The sequence below is a fragment of the Limulus polyphemus genome, unplaced genomic scaffold, assembly GCF_000517525.1.
Source record: "Limulus polyphemus unplaced genomic scaffold, Limulus_polyphemus-2.1.2 Scaffold887, whole genome shotgun sequence".
Taxonomy (NCBI): domain Eukaryota; kingdom Metazoa; phylum Arthropoda; class Merostomata; order Xiphosura; family Limulidae; genus Limulus; species Limulus polyphemus.
Window position 1 is genome coordinate 252,098 of NW_013666497.1, and position 19,981 is coordinate 272,078.

The following is a 19,981-nucleotide window of genomic DNA, read 5'->3' on the forward strand; positions in this document are numbered from 1 at the left end:
CTTTTACCAACGAACAGTGGGATTGACCATCACATTATAATGCCCCCACGGCTGAAAGGGGCGAGCATGTTTGGCGTGACGGGGATTCAAACCCACGACCCTCAGATTGCGAGTCGAGCGCCCTAACCAGCTGGCCATGCCGGGCTACAATATATTCTTATGTAATGAATAATTCTGTGTAAGTCAATTACCTGTGGTTGGTATGTCTGATAGTAAAAAGTATACTTTTTTTTACAGTTTTTCCTATTTTCTGAAGCTTTAGGTATATATATTCTGGCTTTTGTCAGATAACACCTTCATTTCAAAAAATATTTCTTAATTTCTAAGGTTAGTATTAAACATCAATTACAGTCCATGGTGAATGTAATAGTTCCACTAAAAATATGACTAATTTTGTTTTGTCCCTAGACTTGTAAAGGTATCCTGTTCCTTTCAGTTATTAGGGAGATATATGGATTGAATTATTTTCAAAAATAAAAAATTTGGATTTTAAATTTTGTTAGCTTAGACTAGACATCTTATTCTTAAAAAATTACATTTTCAGTTTACTAGAATGGGTTTTTGATATCATCACAAAATAGCAGAAGTTTAAACTAATATACTAACATAAAGCATTAACTGTTTTGCACAGCAATCCCTTGATAATAGTAGTGTGGTAGTATAGTACATTAATATACCATGGGTTTCTATCTTCTCATAGTGTTATGATATTTATTTTGAATTTATTGTTTGTTCTGAATATGTGCAGGTTTCACATAACACATGGTTAAGAAAACCATTAAGTTGATCCTGTCTCAAGTTACCTTTGTGCCTTTGTTATTCTTGAAATTGGTAATTCCTGTTACTGCTTGTGGAAAACATTGCCTACAACAACCTTGTGAATAATAAAGCTAGCTAACTATTTCTTCAATATGAACACTTCTCTTTGCACATTTTTTATCCATGTGCAAACAAATAAGTTATTGAAGATTTCTAACAAAATCTTTCTTACACATAGTTTTGTGAATTTTAAATAATTAATCTATTAATCCACATAGCACTTGAGAACACTAATAATATTATTAAAGTGTGAGTAACTTGTCAAATAAAAAGTTAATCTTCATGTAGGATTTTTCCTAAAATGATTTTTATCTTTATGGAGCAATCATTGTTTACATCAAATTGCCTTATTAGAATATAGGCTTAAAAATACTTTAGTTAGATATAATGTATTTAATAATAATGTTAACTCTCATTCAACCACAAGTGTTGTATTGCATGTGTGTGTGTGTGATGTATGATTCTTGCAATTTTAATAACTATAAGATATGCTTGAATCCAAAGACTTCTAGCTCTTCTTTCCAATCAACAAAGTATGTATTAAACACTGTAAAGTTCTTGACATTTTCTGTTACGAATCAGTTATCTAAGGTGTTGTAATAAAATAATCAATATCAGCTTCAATGTTTAGGAAACATATTCCACAGTAATTACAACCGATATTAGTTAACAACACTGTTAAACATTTATATATATAATAAAAGGTTGGTTCAGATATCGTGTGAGTTATTATTGTTTCTTTACCTATATAGACGAGGTAAAGCATATGCAAGAATGGAAATTAGGCCAGAGCATGTGACAGTTGGTTGTCCTTCTCCAACTTCTGTGGTATGTTTTTGTTTTACCCCTTATTTATTACTAGGGATGAGACAAATAGTACTTTCAGTCAGATTTCAGATATCTGGCTCCTTATATCTAATCATGTAGGAGATACAGCCAACAAATTGAACATACTGTGTATGCTTCAGCTACCACTTTATTATAGTATAGCATTAAACTTCTTATTTGGTTATTGTTGTTTCGAAATTTAAAAATTATGTACACAGGATGTACAGTTTCCTGCATTAGTAAATAACCATTTAAGGGAATGTGGCACATTGTGGTGTGAGACTGTTTCGTACCCCATCCTCCCATCAAGACTTATTTGCTCACAAAACAATGAGTAGACTTTTGTTTAAGCTACATAATGATGGTCTATTTTATGACTCCCAGGACTCTCACTCTTTAATACCAGAGAAAATGCTACTATGTTCAGAAGCTATTATAAAGTACCAAGGGACTAAATGACACATGTGCCTACATAGTACTATGAGATAATTTATGTGATTAACTGATTCATCACAAAATTAATACCCAAGCAGACCAGATTTCATCAGACAGTGCATTATCCATTTTAATTGGATATTTGTCCCATCCCTATTTGTTACAAAACAAAGATTAATTTGTAAAACATTTTATATGCAGTCATATGTTCTTGATACTCTTTTATATAAAGGATATTTTATCTAAAAATTTTATATATATACTTTTTATTTTATTTATTTAGTTTATTAAGAAGAAAGTATAACCAAGCTTACTTCACCACATAGTATCAGATGAGAAAGTTATTACTAATGATAAATTAGAATGAAGGCATTCCATAGAATCTTAGCAAGATATCAGTCTCATATACTATACAATAATTTAGAGTAATATTGATATACGAATTGCTAATTCCATAGTGATTTGTAATAAAAGTAGTTTTATTGCATATAAAATTCAAATTCTGATCCTCGCTGATAGCAATATACACAGACCTATAATATGCATAACAGTTAAATAGATCACAAAAACCTGATGTGTAGTATTATTGTGTTTGTTTGTTGATTTTTTGCTCAAAGCTATTAGAGGACTACCTGCACTAGCTGTCCCTAATTTAGAAGTTAGTGATGAGAGGGTGATGGGATTCAAACTCTCAACCCACAGGTTTTTTTTTAAATGTTATCACAGTATATTGAAACTTACAGTGTACTTAGTACAAATTTATAACTTCTATTTTGGCAGCCATATCAAAAAATGCATACTAAAATATGTATACTTCTCTGTGATTTGATATGTTTATGATGAATATATAAATGAAAAATTAAAGCTTTTAGTAGTGATTGTAAATAACTATAATTTCCAATTTTTTCAGGTTTTCTCAATCTCAGATAATTGCCCACCTGACAGGAAGATTTCTCTTCGAATGTAAGTAACCAACAACAGCAAGTTTAAAAAATGTATTAAAAGATTAGTGGGATTTGACCATCACGTTTGTAGTTCATTCATAACTCAAGCATGTGGAGCACAGTCCTGCTTCAATCAGTTGCAAACAATGAATCATCAGATTCACAGCCTAGCATGCTAGCCATTAGGCCATACCTATCTCTACCCATTGGATGGGCAAGAAATCTTCTTGAGATCTACAGTAATGGATAATTGATTATCCAACTTCACTCTGGAAAAAAAAAAATGCATTTATGCCCATATTATGGGTAGAGATGGAATCTCTATGGATCCTACTAAAATAGCAGTGGTACAAGATTGGTCTCAACCTATAACGAAGTGACAAATTTTCTTGGTTTTGTGTTGTTTTATCAACAATTTGTGGTCAACTTCTCCAAAAATTGACATACTCTTATCTACTCTAACTAAAATGTAGAGGCACTGAAGATTTAGTGAAGAATGTTAGTTTAGCAAGCATTTCAATTTCTGGAGCATGCTGTAATAGAAGCCCCAGTGTTCATATATCCACAACAGGACTGAGAGTTCTTGTTAGATGCTGTTGCCAGTGATAGTGTTATGGCAGTTGCAGGATGGAGAAGAACATGTAATCCTATATGCTATTCGTATGTTTATGGCTCCTGAATGCAGATACTGTATGACAAAGAAAGAACTACTTGCAGTTCTAGTTTTTGTAAAATACTTGACACTACTTGTATGGTAGAAAGTTCACTATTCTAGTGGATCATGCTTCACTTAATGGCACTTATCTTGTAAGCTTACTTTACATAAAATTGCTGCATGTTGTAGATGAAGGAACAAAGTTTTTACAGGACTGGTTGATAACGAATCCAGCATGAACTAGGCATCTGTCTAAAATGCTTTAGCCAAGTGAGGTTTCTAAGGTGAATTTAACCTCAGTGTCTTTAATAGTCAACAAGATTGTAACTAAATGTTCACTGACTTTACTAAATCAGCAAGTTTCGTTAAAATCGGGCCACGTGTTACCTAGTTAGTACCGTTTTTTGGGTCACTTTTATGAAAAATTTCTAGCATGAGTAATATTACATCACACTACCGTTCGCACTCTTTACGAAACTTTTTCGTTAAAATCTATTTCCCTGTCAGTGTTCCCAATGGTGAAGCTTTTAAAATTGCACCTAACTAGTACTCAACTTGTATCTGTAAGAAAGTCACAAGGGAAAGATAATAGGAGCATAAGTGAATTCTGATGGTCAGAAGTATAGTTTGGCATCTGTTAAAGTTCGTCAGTTCGTGTGTGTAAGATGTAGTTTTGCTGTCTTGACTCCACTTCTCACCTGTTAGACCAAGGCTGTCTTTACATAACCAAATGGCATAAAACATACCTAAGAATGGCATTATTCCATTTGATTCCATTTCTTCTACAACAGCATATACGAGCTTTTATTCCATAGCCTTATTTGGTAGGTTGTGATTCAACTAGGATTTCATCTAAGTTATCTTGTAAGCTTACTTTACATAAAATTGCTGCATGTTGTAGATGAAGGAACAAAGTTTTTACAGGACTGGTTGATAACGAATCCAGCATGAACTAGGCATCTGTCTAAAATGCTTTAGCCAAGTGAGGTTTCTAAGGTGAATTTAACCTCAGTGTCTTTAATAGTCAACAAGATTGTAACTAAATGTTCACTGACTTCACTAAATCAGCCGATTATACAGACAGATACTGACCAACAGGACAATCATCAGATTTCACTTTACAATCCTTCTCTGGTTTATAGTGACCAAATAGTACCAGAACTATACTTAGTCAAAAACAGAATGTTCACTGACTTTACTAAATCAGCCTATTATATACACAGATACTGACCAACAGGACAATCATCAGATTTCACTTTACAATCCTTCTCTGGTTTATAGTGACCAAATAGTACCAGAACTATACTTAGTCAGAGCATGCAATTTATCCATCCTTAGTTGGAACATTTCCTTTCCAGCATATGTGCTTTCTTAAGTTGGAGGTGAGCATTATTGTGGATCTGCCAGAGCTCATTGTTTTCTTGTAATCAGATGTTTCTATAATAACTTGCATCAGTTAATTTTAAAACTAAGTTACTAATACTCAGTAACTTGTATATTTAGTGCTTGCTGATGGAAAAACCTTGTTGTTTTGTTTTGTAAGTACCACTCTACATCTTGAATAATTATAAGGTAAAATCACAACCTTATCATTCTAAGTGAAATACAGGAATTTGGATTTTAATCAAGTATATTTATAAATTGTAAAAACAATTGATTACAACATCTCACTATCCCTGTTACAGTGCTTTTTCACCATGTTGTTAGTAGTGTTATCAATATAGAAACATTTTCCACAGGATAAATACCAGTAGCCAAACTAATATCACTTTCTTACTTTTTTTAGGCCAAAATCATCGTGTGAACCATTCACTACATTTTACATACCCAAGTAAGTTCTGGTTCGTTTCGCCTCAAGCCTTGCACTGGGGTATCGGGGATGTAAAACACTGTCTCATACCACCTTGCGCTGCATTTCATGAAAGGGTCTGCAAGTGGCCATTCACTCATATAGAACTATACATCCTGATTAAGTTTTCAAAAAACTGATGGAATAACTATAATGAAATGGTGTCTCATACCCACAGCAATTTTTCATGATGTATGGGCACATCTACTATCTAATATGAAATATTCAAATCTTATCATATATCACGAGCCATATATCTGCTTTCCAACCTAAATTACAGTTTAATCAGTAGTAATAAGTAGCTAACTATAAATTCCATCTTTTTCTTTTTTTCTAGAAATCCCGACTGACTGAGTTTTAGAATCAAGTACATGTACCTGGACATTTCTGTATATAGTTATTGTTTGTATAATCATTTATAAATATAGTGAAACACCATAGAATGGAAAATAAAATACAACCTAGATCAGATTTAAAATATTAAAACAAGGTATTTTACAAACCTGGTTGCACAATAGTGATGATAAGTATTAATACTAGTGCCTTCAGTCCACAACTTTCTATTTTACATAAAAGCAAACTTCAACAAATAATTTGCAAACCTCCAGACAATCTCCTTCCATTTTGAAAACTTTTTAGACTCTACATTAAAGAAAGAGAGTTCTGTTTTGTTGTCAGATATCACTAGTGCCTCATTAGTAAACCTCACTGATGTTTCCAGGAATGTTATGGATGTAATGTCTGGACTTTCTTTCATCTTTTGTAAGAATAAGTTATGTTGGAGATTGATCTTATTTTGTGCTTCTACATTTCACCCATAAACCTCCTTAAGTATAGTTTATTGGGAAATTTGTTCTTGCCATTTATCTGAGCTTTTATTAATAATACTTTCGAAGACTAGATCTTTTGTTGCAGTCATGATTATTTTCCTTAACAAAAACAACAGTAGATGTATTTTATTTTTGTAGTTTTATTATATACCCTTTCCTGATCCTTCATTTTTCTTAAATAGTATATAGAACTCTTAAGAATGAATATAATTATACTGCTAGGTAATGAAATTATCAAATATGAAGATTTTGAAAATGTACTTGTAAATCAAACAAAATGTGAACTGCACATTTTGAACATTAATTGGGAATCAACAAAATTTATGTGGAAGAAAATGGATAAATAGGATGGTTTGGTTTCATTAAAACTAAGACATTTCTTGTACATAAATTAGATGAAATTTTTGTCTGTCTCAATTAATTTTGTGAGTATTCCGAGATATTTTAATTCCACACAATAAGACATTTGAGTTGTTTTAAACCAGTAAACTTTGTCATGTTTAATGAAGCAAAGATATCATGGACTTACAATAACATATTCCAAAATTATATATTTTTATTTATAGAAATGTTTTGAATGACCCTGAAGCAATTACTAAAGTGAGCAGCACAGAGAATGAGGTGAGGCAACATAAATTAAACTATTTTATATATATATATATATATGTGTGTAACATTTCTTGTTGATATTTCTGATAATTTTTCATTATTTGATTTTTGGTATATACTAGTATCAAAAACACTTAATTTTAAAATTACTGACTTGTTTTTAAACTGTTAACTACCAGTGGGCTCCAAATATTGCATCTTATTGAATAATTTTATGTTTTTACCTGTTATACTTATCCTTGAAAAATTTGGTAAAATCACTAATTTTAATACATAGAAAACCTCAGAAGTAGTTGGTTGGATTAATTGCAATATATATGGTATTTTTGTTTAGATTGTTGTATGTGTTACTCAAATGTTATTAGGGAGCCATAAGCAATTTGTTGCATGAAAATGTTTTTTAAAAACATTGAGTCCTGTCAATAATTCTAGGGCTTAAAATAATTATAATGTGAACTTGAAACAAAATTAGTTTTTTAAGGCCTGGAAGATTTATATTGAAATCTTTTGTATATGAATTACAAATATATGTCTCTAAGGCCATTAACATTCATCATAAAAGCAAGTGACTTTGAAATTACTAGATCCAAATATCAAAGTATCATTTCTTTTAGAAAGCTCTTTAGATAACTCTACTGTAACTTATTTTTTCTTGATACTTTTATAGGATAGGTGGGATTTGAATGTTTAGAATGTTAAGGTGTAGACAGGTAGCAACCACTAAGCTCAGTGTTTCATATACACATAAAAACATTTTTAACTTTTGGAAGACAATTTTGATATATGTGAACTACACCTAAATGTAGATAATCATTGCATTATCAAGTTTAACTTTCTGATATTACAGTAGGGTTCAATAAACATTTTTTTCCAACTTCAGAAAAACATTATTTCTTGCAAATGAATAGTGGAAAATTTCTGGCTAAATTATTTTAAGCCTTAGTTGAGGTAGTTTTAACATCTCAGTATTAATTAACTAGCATTGTTGTTCAAATATTAGTTGAGATAGTTTAAACATCTCAGTATTAATTAATTAGCACTGTTGTTCAAATATTAGTTAAGATAGTTTAAACATCTCAGTATTAATTAATTAGCACTGTTGTTCAAATATTAGTTGAGGTAGTTTAAACATCTCAGTATTAATTAATTAGCACTGTTGTTCAAATATTAGTTCAGGTAGTTTAAACATCTCAGTATTAATTGATTAGCACTGTTGTTCAAATATTAGTTAAGATAGTTTAAACATCTCAGTATTAATTAACTAGCACTTTTCAACTATTTGTTGAAGTAGTTTAAACATCTCAGTAATAATTAACTAGCACTGTTCAAATTATAGTTGAGGTAGTTTAAATATCTCAGTGTTAATTAATTAGCATTGTTGTTCAAATATTAGTTAAGGTAGTTTAAACATCTTAGTATTAATCAACTAGCACTTTTCAACTATTTGTTGAAGTAGTTTCAACATCTCAGTAATAATTAACTAGCACTGTTGTTCAAATATTAGTTAAGGTAGTTTAAACATCTTAGTATTAATTAACTAGTATTGTTGTTCAAATATTAGTTAAAGTAGATTAAACATCTCATAATTAGTTAACTAGCACTGTTGTTCAATTATTAGTTAAGGTAGTTTAAACATCTCAGTATTAATTAACTAGCACTTTTCAACTATTTGTTGAAGTAGTTTAAACATCTCAGTATTAATTAATTAACACTGTTCTTCAAATATTATTTAAGGTAGCTTATACATCTCAGTATTAATTAACTAGCATTGTTGTTCAAATATTAGTTAAGGTAGTTTAAAGATCTCAGTATTAATTAACTAGCACTTTTCAACTATTTGTTGAAGTAGTTTAAACATCTCAGTATTAATTAATTAACACTGTTCTTCAAATATTATTTAAGGTAGCTTATACATCTCAGTATTAATTAACTAGCATTGTTGTTCAATTATTAGTTAAGGTAGTTTAAATATCTCAGTATTAATTATCTAGCACTTTTCAACTATTTGTTGAAGTAGTTTAAACATCTTAGTATTAATTAATTAACACTGTTGTTTAAATTCCTTTGTCTCAACTAATATTTGAATTGTTGTGGTATTATAAGTAATAGTTAAATTTCCTGTTACTGTCAATACTAATTAATGATGTTTTTTACTGTAATATATTTTCAGCAAAGTTGATAGTGAATATCTGATGTTCAACATGTTACATTTTATTGTAACTTTTTACCACAAACAGTAATCTATTTTACCTTTTACAAATTGATTTAAAACTTAAGGTTGAAGTGCTCTATCCTTGGAATGATCTAGGATGTCCAGTGAGGGTAAAATACAATGAACATTTTCTACCCATCTTGGATGTGTAAGTACTAACCTCTTTGAAACTGATATGTCAAACCTAAACTTTAGTGAAATTTTCCACACAAAAAATAAAATAAATTGTAGTGGTTCAGTTGACTTTAATGCTATATTTAAATATGACAATTTGGTAAGAGTATAAATTGATATTAATGTAAAAATATAATCATTATCATATAATTTTCCTCATTAACGTTTGATACCACTCAGACACAAATTTTGTAAGAAAATGTTTTTTAACTTTCAGAAACTGCAACCACATGTTAAAACATTAACTAACTTTCATGGGTAATTTGAGCTATGATTTTGTACTTAGCATACTTTGCTTTTTCATTTTCCAATCAAAATATCTCCTTTTCCCCCTCATGCAGTGGCTTAGCAGTAAGCTTGATAGCTTAAAACGCTAAAATTTACAGTTCAGACTCTAAAGTAGCATAAGGCAGATAATTCATTGTGTATCTTTGTACTTAATAAACAACCATAAGTAATTACGATTTGTTTTTCCGATTTATATTAGTTATGATGGCGATGAGTTTATTCGGACTGTAGGAAACAATTTCGTCATTTTTGAAGAGTTTGGACAGAATGATTATACCTACAATACTACTCTAGCACAGGTATAAGTACTTTGTATAATTGTCTGTTTTAGTTATATGCCTTTAATCCTCCTTTTGATATAAATCTATTAATTAATGTATTAATAGTTTGTTTTTATGTACCCAAACATTAATATGGATTCCACCATTATTCATTTTCTTTTATATATTTGTAGCAGTCTATGTAAGGAATCAAAGTACTCATATTACTTCATTGTATTTGTTGTTTTAAGAACAAATACTGAAATTGTAGCAAGTTCTTGTTTTTTATTTTTAATAAATATTACAAAAATAAATCTTTTAAATTATTGATTAATTTTTATGCTCTTTCAATATATATATATATATTTACAACAATAAACAATTTAATGAGAGACCCATTAAATGGACTTTATGTAGAAAGTGGTGAAAGGTTAAAACTCGGCTTCATTTGAGCTATCTACCTATCAAACAAATAATATTTTCTTACCAAACTTTGGGTAATATGTTTAGATGATCAGGTCCACATGGATCCCTTCAAAGTACCCTTTGAATAAGTGCATATTAAAGATTATTTCACACTTTTCCTGCTGGCTTACGCTGTTTAACTTGATTTACAAACTTTGTTTATACAGCCAGTGCTAAAAATTTAAGATATATTCATTAAGAAATAACTTGTTCCTTTTGCATAGTTTCCTTCATTTTGCTTACTATGTAATTTTTGATGGACCTAAAGGAAAGAAATGCTTAATTATTTATGTTAGAAGTTGATGTTTTAGTATGCTTGTAATTTCCGAGTCAGAACTGATTGATTTGACTACTCAACCTGACAGGATGGTCTTTACATTTACTGGAATTTTTAAATATTGTATTTAGTTTTATATACTTCTTTACCTGGTATTATAAAGAATAACAAAAACTGCTTCCAGTTTATGTGTAATTCTGAGAATTTTTATGAACCGGGTCACATGTTTTTCATAACATTTGTTACATTTTCTTCAACCAAATACATTGTTTCTTTTATCAAAATTAAAATGACTTATTTTTCTATTTTATTGTTAATAAGTTGACTGGAAAACAAGCTAACATCTCTCCTTAACTGGCTTTCTTTCTTTTACATTATGTTAGTATTTAAAATGTTTATCAGCCTTTACACGTACTTGGCAGCTCAAAAACATGAAATAACATCATGGTCAATACAATGTGCAAATAAAGATTATGCTGTGCCTACACTTAAAAAATCTTGTGTTCATTTCATTTTTTTCTTTGGCATTTGTACAATTTTTTACATTATCACACCCAATGGAACTACTTGCCTTAGGCTTTTTTCAGCTATTTTGAAAGATATTTTGAACTTATTTTTATTTTTGTTCTTTTAAACTATAAATGTGTTTTTTGTTTGAAGTTCAACATATCTGATGATTCAAAGAACTAGGGGAATTTTGTAATAATTCTGAACCCTTTTCAAGTGTATATGAAAAAAATGCAGCTTTTAGATGTCAGTTCAAAATAGGCATGTTTTTTACTTCCCTTTTGATTTTAGTCAATATCAGTTTCTCTTAAATGATTTAATGAGAAGCAGTGGCTGAAAATTATAAAATGTTTTCATAGCCTATTTATAGATTAATGCATAATTGTTACAGCACTGATAAGTGTACAAAAGCCCAAATTGGGGATAAGCAAGTGGTTAAGCTTCACTAGCATGAAAGCATGTAATAATTCTAGATGTTGTGTGATAATAATAAAAGCATAAACGAAAGCAGTACTTTTCATTAAAATTATGTTAGCATCAGTATGCTTAATCTATTCTACCCTAGTTCATTAGTTTAAACTGGGTGTCAATTTTAAATTGTCATGCAAGTAAACAGTGCTACAAGTATGCAAAACTGCAAATACTCATGTTTTATAAATTAATCCTGAAATTCTCAACTTGGTTTTATACCAGTGGGGTCCCACATATTGTATCACATTGAGTAATTTTATGTTTTTACCTGTTACAACAGTCAGTATATAGAAATGACCAAACAAATTGAGTGAAACCACTCATTTTTTGTTTTTGGTAACTCTAGCAATAATTAGTGGAATTAGTTGTAATAATGATGATATACTTGTCAACTTTTTTTTATGTCTGTTATGTTATTATGGACCTTGTAACCAACAAAGTAATAAACACACAAGCAATTTGGTGCATAAATTGTAAAGTAGAATGAGCTAAAAAACCAGTGGGGCGTATATCACTATTGGTAATTCCAAAGTTAGAAGTCCGTTAAAAAAACTAGTATTTTGTATATAACAACTTTCATATCATAGTATAGTGCTTTAGCACTCTCTTACAACAACTTATTATAACACTGAAGATAGATACATTAATATAGAGTTAATAATTCAATTCTTTATAAGTTTATCATTTTCTAAGTTCATGTTGTTTTCATAGCACAATATCATACAACAAGTGGAGTGTGTTAAGTTGAAAGAAAATGCTGCTAAAATTTTAGAAAATATTTTTCCCATTCGAGCGAAATGATGAAGAAAGATTTGTAAAACATAAGGTACATTTAAGTTTACAGAGACTATGTTACTTCTGTTATGTTAGTATGAATCTCTAATATTTATTGAAAGTCATATTCATTTAGAAAATGTAACTTTTTACTGAGCACTGTATCAGTGGAAAAAAAAAAAGATCTGTTTTTATATGTAGGTTGGTTGTTGGAGTGAACTCCCAGACATTTTAACTTTACATGAAGAAAACAAAAGTCCCAAAGATTTAAAAACAAAGGTAAGTATAAAATACTTTAGAAATACATTTATTTTAATCTCTTTATACAGAGGTTCTAGAAATTATGTTAACAAAACTGTTTATTTATGTTTCGAGAAACAGGGACCATGATCCTCTGTTACAATAGTGCATGGAAATCATTAAAACATAGCATGATCTCAACAGGAGTTTCAACACATATAGGAATAAATATTAACACATCTGTGAACATAATTCCTAGAAACTGTGTATTCATCCCAAACAAGTACATAAATATTCCATATTCAGTAATTGACTGACAAATGGATGTGAAACAAATTAATGTGTAACTCACATATATCAGACTTACCCAGATTACTGTACTTCTCAGTAAAAATTTTAATGTTGTTGTATAATTATAATATTGATTAAATCATTATGTTTAATTCTACATGCATGGGTGGGGGTCAAAGTGAGCAAGACACAACCTTTTGCAGAGTGCCATTCAACAAGGTTTTACATATTTGATGTCAAAGTTAATAAAATTATTCATTTTACCTCACATCACCGATTTAGCAACAGTTCATGATAGAGGAGAATAAATACTAGATACAATATACAGGGATACTTAAAAAATTGTAAGTATGCATTTTGGATGTTCTAGAGGTTATCCAAACTGTACAATAGACAAAAATATTTCTATTCTTCACATGAACATCACCTTGCACTCTGACTTCTCAGAGTATGACTCAAACAGACATTATCAATTCACGGACGTATCTCACGTACAAATACCTTTGTCACTCATTTCCTTTTTTTGTGTACAATAGACTTGTACAATTTACAAAATGCTTGATACATTTTGTGTACATACCTGTAGTAAATTTGGACTTATGTCAATATTTCTACTCCTGTACTGAGTTGGTCCAGTGAACTGAGTTAGTGCACTTTTGGTTAACTGTGTAATTAATGTTAGGAAGTAACTTGTAAAACAAAGAAAATAATCCTGTTGTTTACTTAAAATGAAAGAGCAATACACGTCTTTATGGGAAGAGAATTTCCCAATTTTTGTTTTAGACAGACTATTAAAAATTCATGAGATTTATGCTTAAAACAAAATTCTCTCACATATGCCATGGAAAACCTTCATGAAAAGTCACAATAGTAAACACTGAAGTCTACTTGATTAATTGAAAACAGTCTTTCTAAATCAGGCTTTGCTCTGCTCAGTGTCATATTAGAACTAACACATGTTGTTGTTGCATTTGTGACAAGATGAAAATACTGCTGGAATTCAATGGTGAAAATGCATATTAGTTACATGAAATTATTAGTATTATTTTAAACTAATAGTCCTTATGTGCACAAACATCATGCTGAAAGAATTAAATGTCCTCTTGTGGAAAGTTAGTGTTTTTTTTACTGTTGCTAGTTCACATCATAATAAACATTTTGTAGGATAAATTTCTGTAAAAGAACTTACAAAAATATTACTACTTTCTAAAACGATTAACTGTAATTATAGTATTAAAATATACAACTAGAAATTTTCCTCAATGACATTTTTGTGAATTTTTATCAATGCTCAGATACTTCTAGAACTTTATGTATAGAAATAAAAAACTTTTATCCAATGCACATGCAGCTCTACAGACAAAATAAAATGTGTATCTTGAAGACAATTATTATAACACAGTCACAAGAAAAGTATTTTTCATTCTTTAACGTCTCTTAAGTAGAAAGTAGAATTGTCCATCTTTCTGGTGTCACAACATCTCAAGTTGTGAGGAACTGGCTGAACCAATTTCAATGACATTTGATAGAAAGAACAAAGGTGGATTTATCAAAATTAAATAAATAAGCAATCACAAACAGTTCAAGTGTGGCAGCTTTTTGAATTTTTACTATGCAAATTCAACACCAAATGAAGGTATCATTTAAAGGTGTGCTGGCATAGATATCTTAGGTGATTGCCTGTATTCAACAAACCCACATGACAAATGATGCACATGCATATCACGCCCATGAAGCCAACAAAATAAATGCCAAGTGATGCACTGGTACATTTGCTAGTAACGGATAAATTTCAAAAAACTAATCACCAAACTTCATTATATTTGATTTGGTAATTATGATTACATCTACATACAAAATGTTATAGTTTTAAGTAATCACTGTGGATTTACTTTGCACAGTTCCTCATCAGACACCACTGTCAGTACCTCTGAGGGGTAGAACTTAGAGAAGTTCTTGTTTCTTAAACAACAAATCATTTATTGTTAAAAATAAAACATATTGTTTTATGAATACATATGTTTGGCCTAACTCAACACACTTTCAGTTTTTAAACAAGTTATATGTTCTGCTCTCCTCAAGGACTGTCACTACACATTATACAGTTCTAAACATAATGATAATTATAAAAACAATTACTTTAAGTCTGTAAGATTAGAAAATATTTTTCTAGTAGGCCATTTTGAAAGTTTCTCTCTTGTTATTTTTTTATTTAAGAAGTCATGAGCTACTAGCTGAATGAGTTTATTTCTAACAGTTTTTAAAATATGCAACATTCTGTTAATAAACATTTATTTCCCTGTCATCAGCTTTCCTTAATGCAGAGTAATTGGGTGATATTTTTTATCATTGTTGGTATATACACTTTACTCCACCTCTTCTCCCCTACTGGGTCAACAGTAAGTTTATAACTCTTCAATGCTAAATTCCAGGGTTCAATTCCTCATGAAGAACAGTGTGCAGATAACCATTGATTGTGTAGCTTTGCTCTAAAACAAACTCCATCTTTTCAGTGTTATACAGGACAGTAAAATAACATCCCATACAAGTTAAATTCTGTAAACTTTTTCTGATAGGTGTATTCATTTTATCATAGAAAAAGTAATAACAGTGGCCCTACTAGGAACAATTCCAAAAACAAAATTTTTTTCATAGAGCTAATAAGCTCTATGTAACAAAGAGCTAATAAGCTTTGGTTGCTGAAAATATAAGGTGTGTAATCACTGTAACAATTGTTATATTAATTTAAAATCATAGAAGGAAGATTAATAAAGAAAATTGTCAGTTTTCAGTGTACCCTAAATTTATTTTTACAATTTGTGTCATTTAATAAAATTGTAATGATCTGGTTACCACTATGTAGCACATACAGCATAAATAACTTGTAAAACTCTTAAATCTATGCAACTTGAATCTTATTCCATCAAAATCCATTAATGTTACAGTAGTGGTTTCCAAAATTACAAAGATAATTTGAAAAGTTGGTGTTCTGTCTCTATTAAATGCTATATATTTTAGTTCTAACTGTAAATTTTCAGTTAGTATATGTACAATTTGTTCTCACTGATAAAAAAAAATAATTATTGGCCAAGAGAAGATAGTCATTATTTGAATTTTCTTCATCAAGCTACTGTACATGTATAATTATCTCAGATTTGAGTCTTTTTACATACAATGTTGTTTGTTTAAATTGATATTATCACACAATGCCAAAATGGCTTTTTATTTTATTGAACATTTAGTTATGTATTGGTTTTTGATCTTGTATGCATGCTAGATGTAATACGTGCTGTAGTAAATTATGAGAAAGTTTTTTGTAATATCGTATGTCCAACTGAAGAATAAGAAAAATTTGTATATGTTGCTTATTTTTCAACATCAATATTTAATTCTCAGGATGAGATGTATTAAATATTTCAGGCCTTTCCATCATGCTTTGAGCATGCTAGAAACATACAAAGCGAGGATGCTTTGGATGCTCCCTACTACCTTCTCAATGGTACTGGAATTTCTGCTCTGAAATGGCCCCAGGACAGAGAAGCATTGTATATTTTCCACATTGTTGTAGACCCAGAATTCAGGTACTAAACAATTCTTACATTCAGTAATTCATGAATGTTTGTTTCACTACTGAACATTTTCAACTTTCTTTAGCAAAGTCCTCCATGTATATCTTCTAAAAAACTTGAGTGTTGTTTGCTGTTTAATTATAAACGCAACGTTTTCTGGTTTTTTAACAGGCCCACCACTCTAGTAATACTTTGAATTTCTTGTACCAAATACCTACATTTTAGATTATTCTCTGCTTGCTTATAAGCCTAGTACTCAATTATTAGGCCTATTATATTTTCTGACACTGCATTCTTTATGAAGGAACTAGATAAAGAATGCAGTGTTAAACAATACAATAGGCCTAAGACTGATGTCTTCTGATTATGATGTTGGTTTCAGAGCAAAGCCACAGTAAACCATCTGCTGTGTCCGCCTCAGGGAATCAAACCCCAAATTTTAGCATTGTAAATCAATAAACATACTACTATCCCATTGGAGGATTGTCTTATAACTGTCTTCACACCCTAACAATTGTGGTATTAATAAAATTTCTCTTGAATGAATCTAAGTTTCAAATGGACAACAACTGCCTGTTGCAGAAACCTACAAAGTAGAGGACAACATTTTGAAAGTCTTCTGCCTTTCTGAAGGCTGAAGACTTTCAAAACATCGTCCTCTACATTGTAGGTTTCTACAACAGGCAGTTGCTGTCCGTTTGAAACTTAGATTCATCATGAATACTCTGCCTGAACAATCTGTCACAAATTTCTCTTGTTTGGTCAGACACTACACTGTCAAATATCTTTGACTATTGAATGTTTATTATAATGAGGCACAGCAGTTAGTAGGATGTACTATTTTCTCTATTTATATAACAAGCTTTAATGTTTCACAAATACTACATGCATTATAAATATACCTGTTAGACTCAGAATTTCCATATATATTTTTATATATATATATATATATATGCATAAATTAAAATCACTCATAAATGTTTTGAGAGATTCTATGACCTATAAATGTATTAAAATTGGTATTTCTTTCCATTTTTAAGGATTTTTTTTTATTTATATATTTTAAAAAAATTTATAAAGTGTGCAAGTTTTAGTTGTACATATAATATTCAGATTGTATTAATAAGTTTGTGCTCATTTCTTCCAGCCCTTGTGAAATGGATATTGTATTTGCTCTTCAAACTTATGGAAGACCTGTTCGATATAAAATTCCAGTTTTTCCACTCTATGGAGCAATTATATTTGCCAATTTAATTTGGTTGATAATTTCCTACATAGTGTACTGGAAAAAATATAGCTACGAGTCTACTGCACAGTACAGCTCTTAAATACCAATTGTTCCTACTATGATCACTTACTGTCTAGATCCTGAAATTTTAAACATTTCTACTATATACTAGTGAAACATTTTCATTTGCTAAAAATAAGATATTTGTTCAAAAGTGAATTCTACTGTGTTATTTGTTTTTACAATCATTCTAATACACAGGGACTAAAAAATGATGAATATTACTGAAAATATATAAGAGTTGATGTTTTAATATAATTTTATATGCTTTTCAGGAGAGTTATTCCTTTGCCTTATATTCAGCCACAAACAAAGGCACACCAACCCCTAATATTTACGAAGAACCTTGTATTGCTTACTTACTAGTTAGTGCAACTTGAAGTGTGCATATACTACTGTTAATTTACATTAAATGTAGGTTTTATGTGTTTTAATGTTGGTTTTCATATTTATGTATTTTCAAACCAAAGTAGTTTTTACCTGTTCTTTTTTATGCACCTTCAGATTGTTATTGTTCATACCTTTTTAGAAAAAAAAATGAAAGAATATGTACACTTCTAAAAGTGTGCAGTGTTCATCAAACCTGTCAATTTTAATATATAACACATGGACTTACAGTTAAAAAGTACAAACATCTTTCATTGCCATGTGAATTACAATCACTCTTACTAAACACACACACTTCTTATGTATAAAGTCATGAAAATAACTAGGCTACAAAAGTGTATGGCTTAGAAAAAGATGTTATGTCAGTAAAATTTCTGTGATAAATCATACCAACAGTAATGTGAATTTCTGGATTTAATTTTTTTAACATGTAAGAGTTTATTATTACTTATCATTTACTCAAACTAGTATGATTATAGTTTTCTTAGAATGTGCAAAAATTAAAGAAATCACAATGTAACAGATGTTTCTATGGCATTAATCCAGGCCACCCAAATAACCAGAAGATGAATTTGTATCAGCAAAGCATTAAACATTTTCTTTACTATTTTAACAGTCTGTTAAGGATGTCTACAATTGAGAAAATTTAATAGGTATCTGAAATTTTAATATTAAAATAACTGCTGGCACTATCTTCTATTTACATATATATATATATTCCATTAAACAACCAGCACACATAATTTTCAAATTCAGGCTCATGGATAAGAATAACATTACAAAATTATAAACCTCCTCATCAGTCATGTTCAAGTTAAGTTTATTTCAGTGGAGAATTTACTTGTTTACACCCTACTATTAACTTTATAACTAATATACCAAGTACAGAACTGAATGTAGAAAAAAAATAACTTGATCAATATAAAAAAATTTTAACACCAAATAAAATGGACTCTGAAAATAGGAAAGCATATACAAACTATTAAGATCCTTTTCTACACTATGGGACACAAATTATTGCACTGCTACCAACACTGGAACGTTAACATACCATTCTGTCATAAAATAGGTTGCTCAAATACATGAATAATACAGACTAACTTATGTATAGATCTCACTATTGACTTTCATAAAATTTGACAACTATCACACAGTTGATTATGTATGATAATGTATGAGTTCTTGGAAATATAATACTATGAAAACCTTCCAACTGTTTCATCACTGTATTTTATGAAATTAGATTTCCATTAAATTAGTATTATAACATTAATGTTGCTCATTATAAACTTAATGGATTACTCATTGAACTGAAGTCAATTTCTTTAATCTCAAAGGTTAAATAATCTAATATCCTACACGTTAAAATTTTATTTGATGAGTGAAAACTAGGAATATTTGCCAGGTCTTTTGCACAGTCATTAGTCAGTAATATTCAAATGCACAAAAAGAGGATTTATAATTTATATGACATGTATTCTTTAATTCTACGAAATATTAAATGTGCCTGGAGAAAAAAACAATATTAAGAAAATGAATACATATTTAGGTCTGATTTGTTTTCCTGAACAGTTATGGATACTTACTGCTCATTTTATAGTAAGTTAATAATGTTCATTATCAAAACATGCTGGGCTTTTTATTTATTAGCTGACTAAACGTTTTAACCTGCCACTGAAAGAAAGTATTGGTGAATAATGTGATATCTGAGAAAGGACGTATAGTATTATAATAGAAAAAAGCAATACTGATTCTTTAGTATAAAAAATAAGGCAAATTTAGTGAGAAAATTAAATTTACATTATCAAC

General features: G+C 29.8%; 1 protein-coding gene across 1 annotated transcript in view; it reads left to right on the top strand.

The window, feature by feature from the left end:
• The window catches only part of LOC111086161, a 106,953-nt gene extending 88,572 nt beyond the window's left edge, over positions 1-18,381 (top strand). The window contains exons 24-32 of the mRNA XM_022387872.1: positions 1,572-1,647; positions 2,993-3,045; positions 5,468-5,512; positions 6,927-6,981; positions 9,247-9,329; positions 9,843-9,942; positions 12,599-12,676; positions 16,349-16,509; positions 17,645-18,381. Of these exons, the coding sequence (XP_022243580.1) occupies positions 1,572-1,647; positions 2,993-3,045; positions 5,468-5,512; positions 6,927-6,981; positions 9,247-9,329; positions 9,843-9,942; positions 12,599-12,676; positions 16,349-16,509; positions 17,645-17,825 (832 nt within the window). The 3' untranslated portion in view covers positions 17,826-18,381. The remainder of the gene's footprint in view (positions 1-1,571; positions 1,648-2,992; positions 3,046-5,467; positions 5,513-6,926; positions 6,982-9,246; positions 9,330-9,842; positions 9,943-12,598; positions 12,677-16,348; positions 16,510-17,644) is intronic.
• The last annotated feature ends 1,600 nt before the right edge of the window (positions 18,382-19,981 follow it).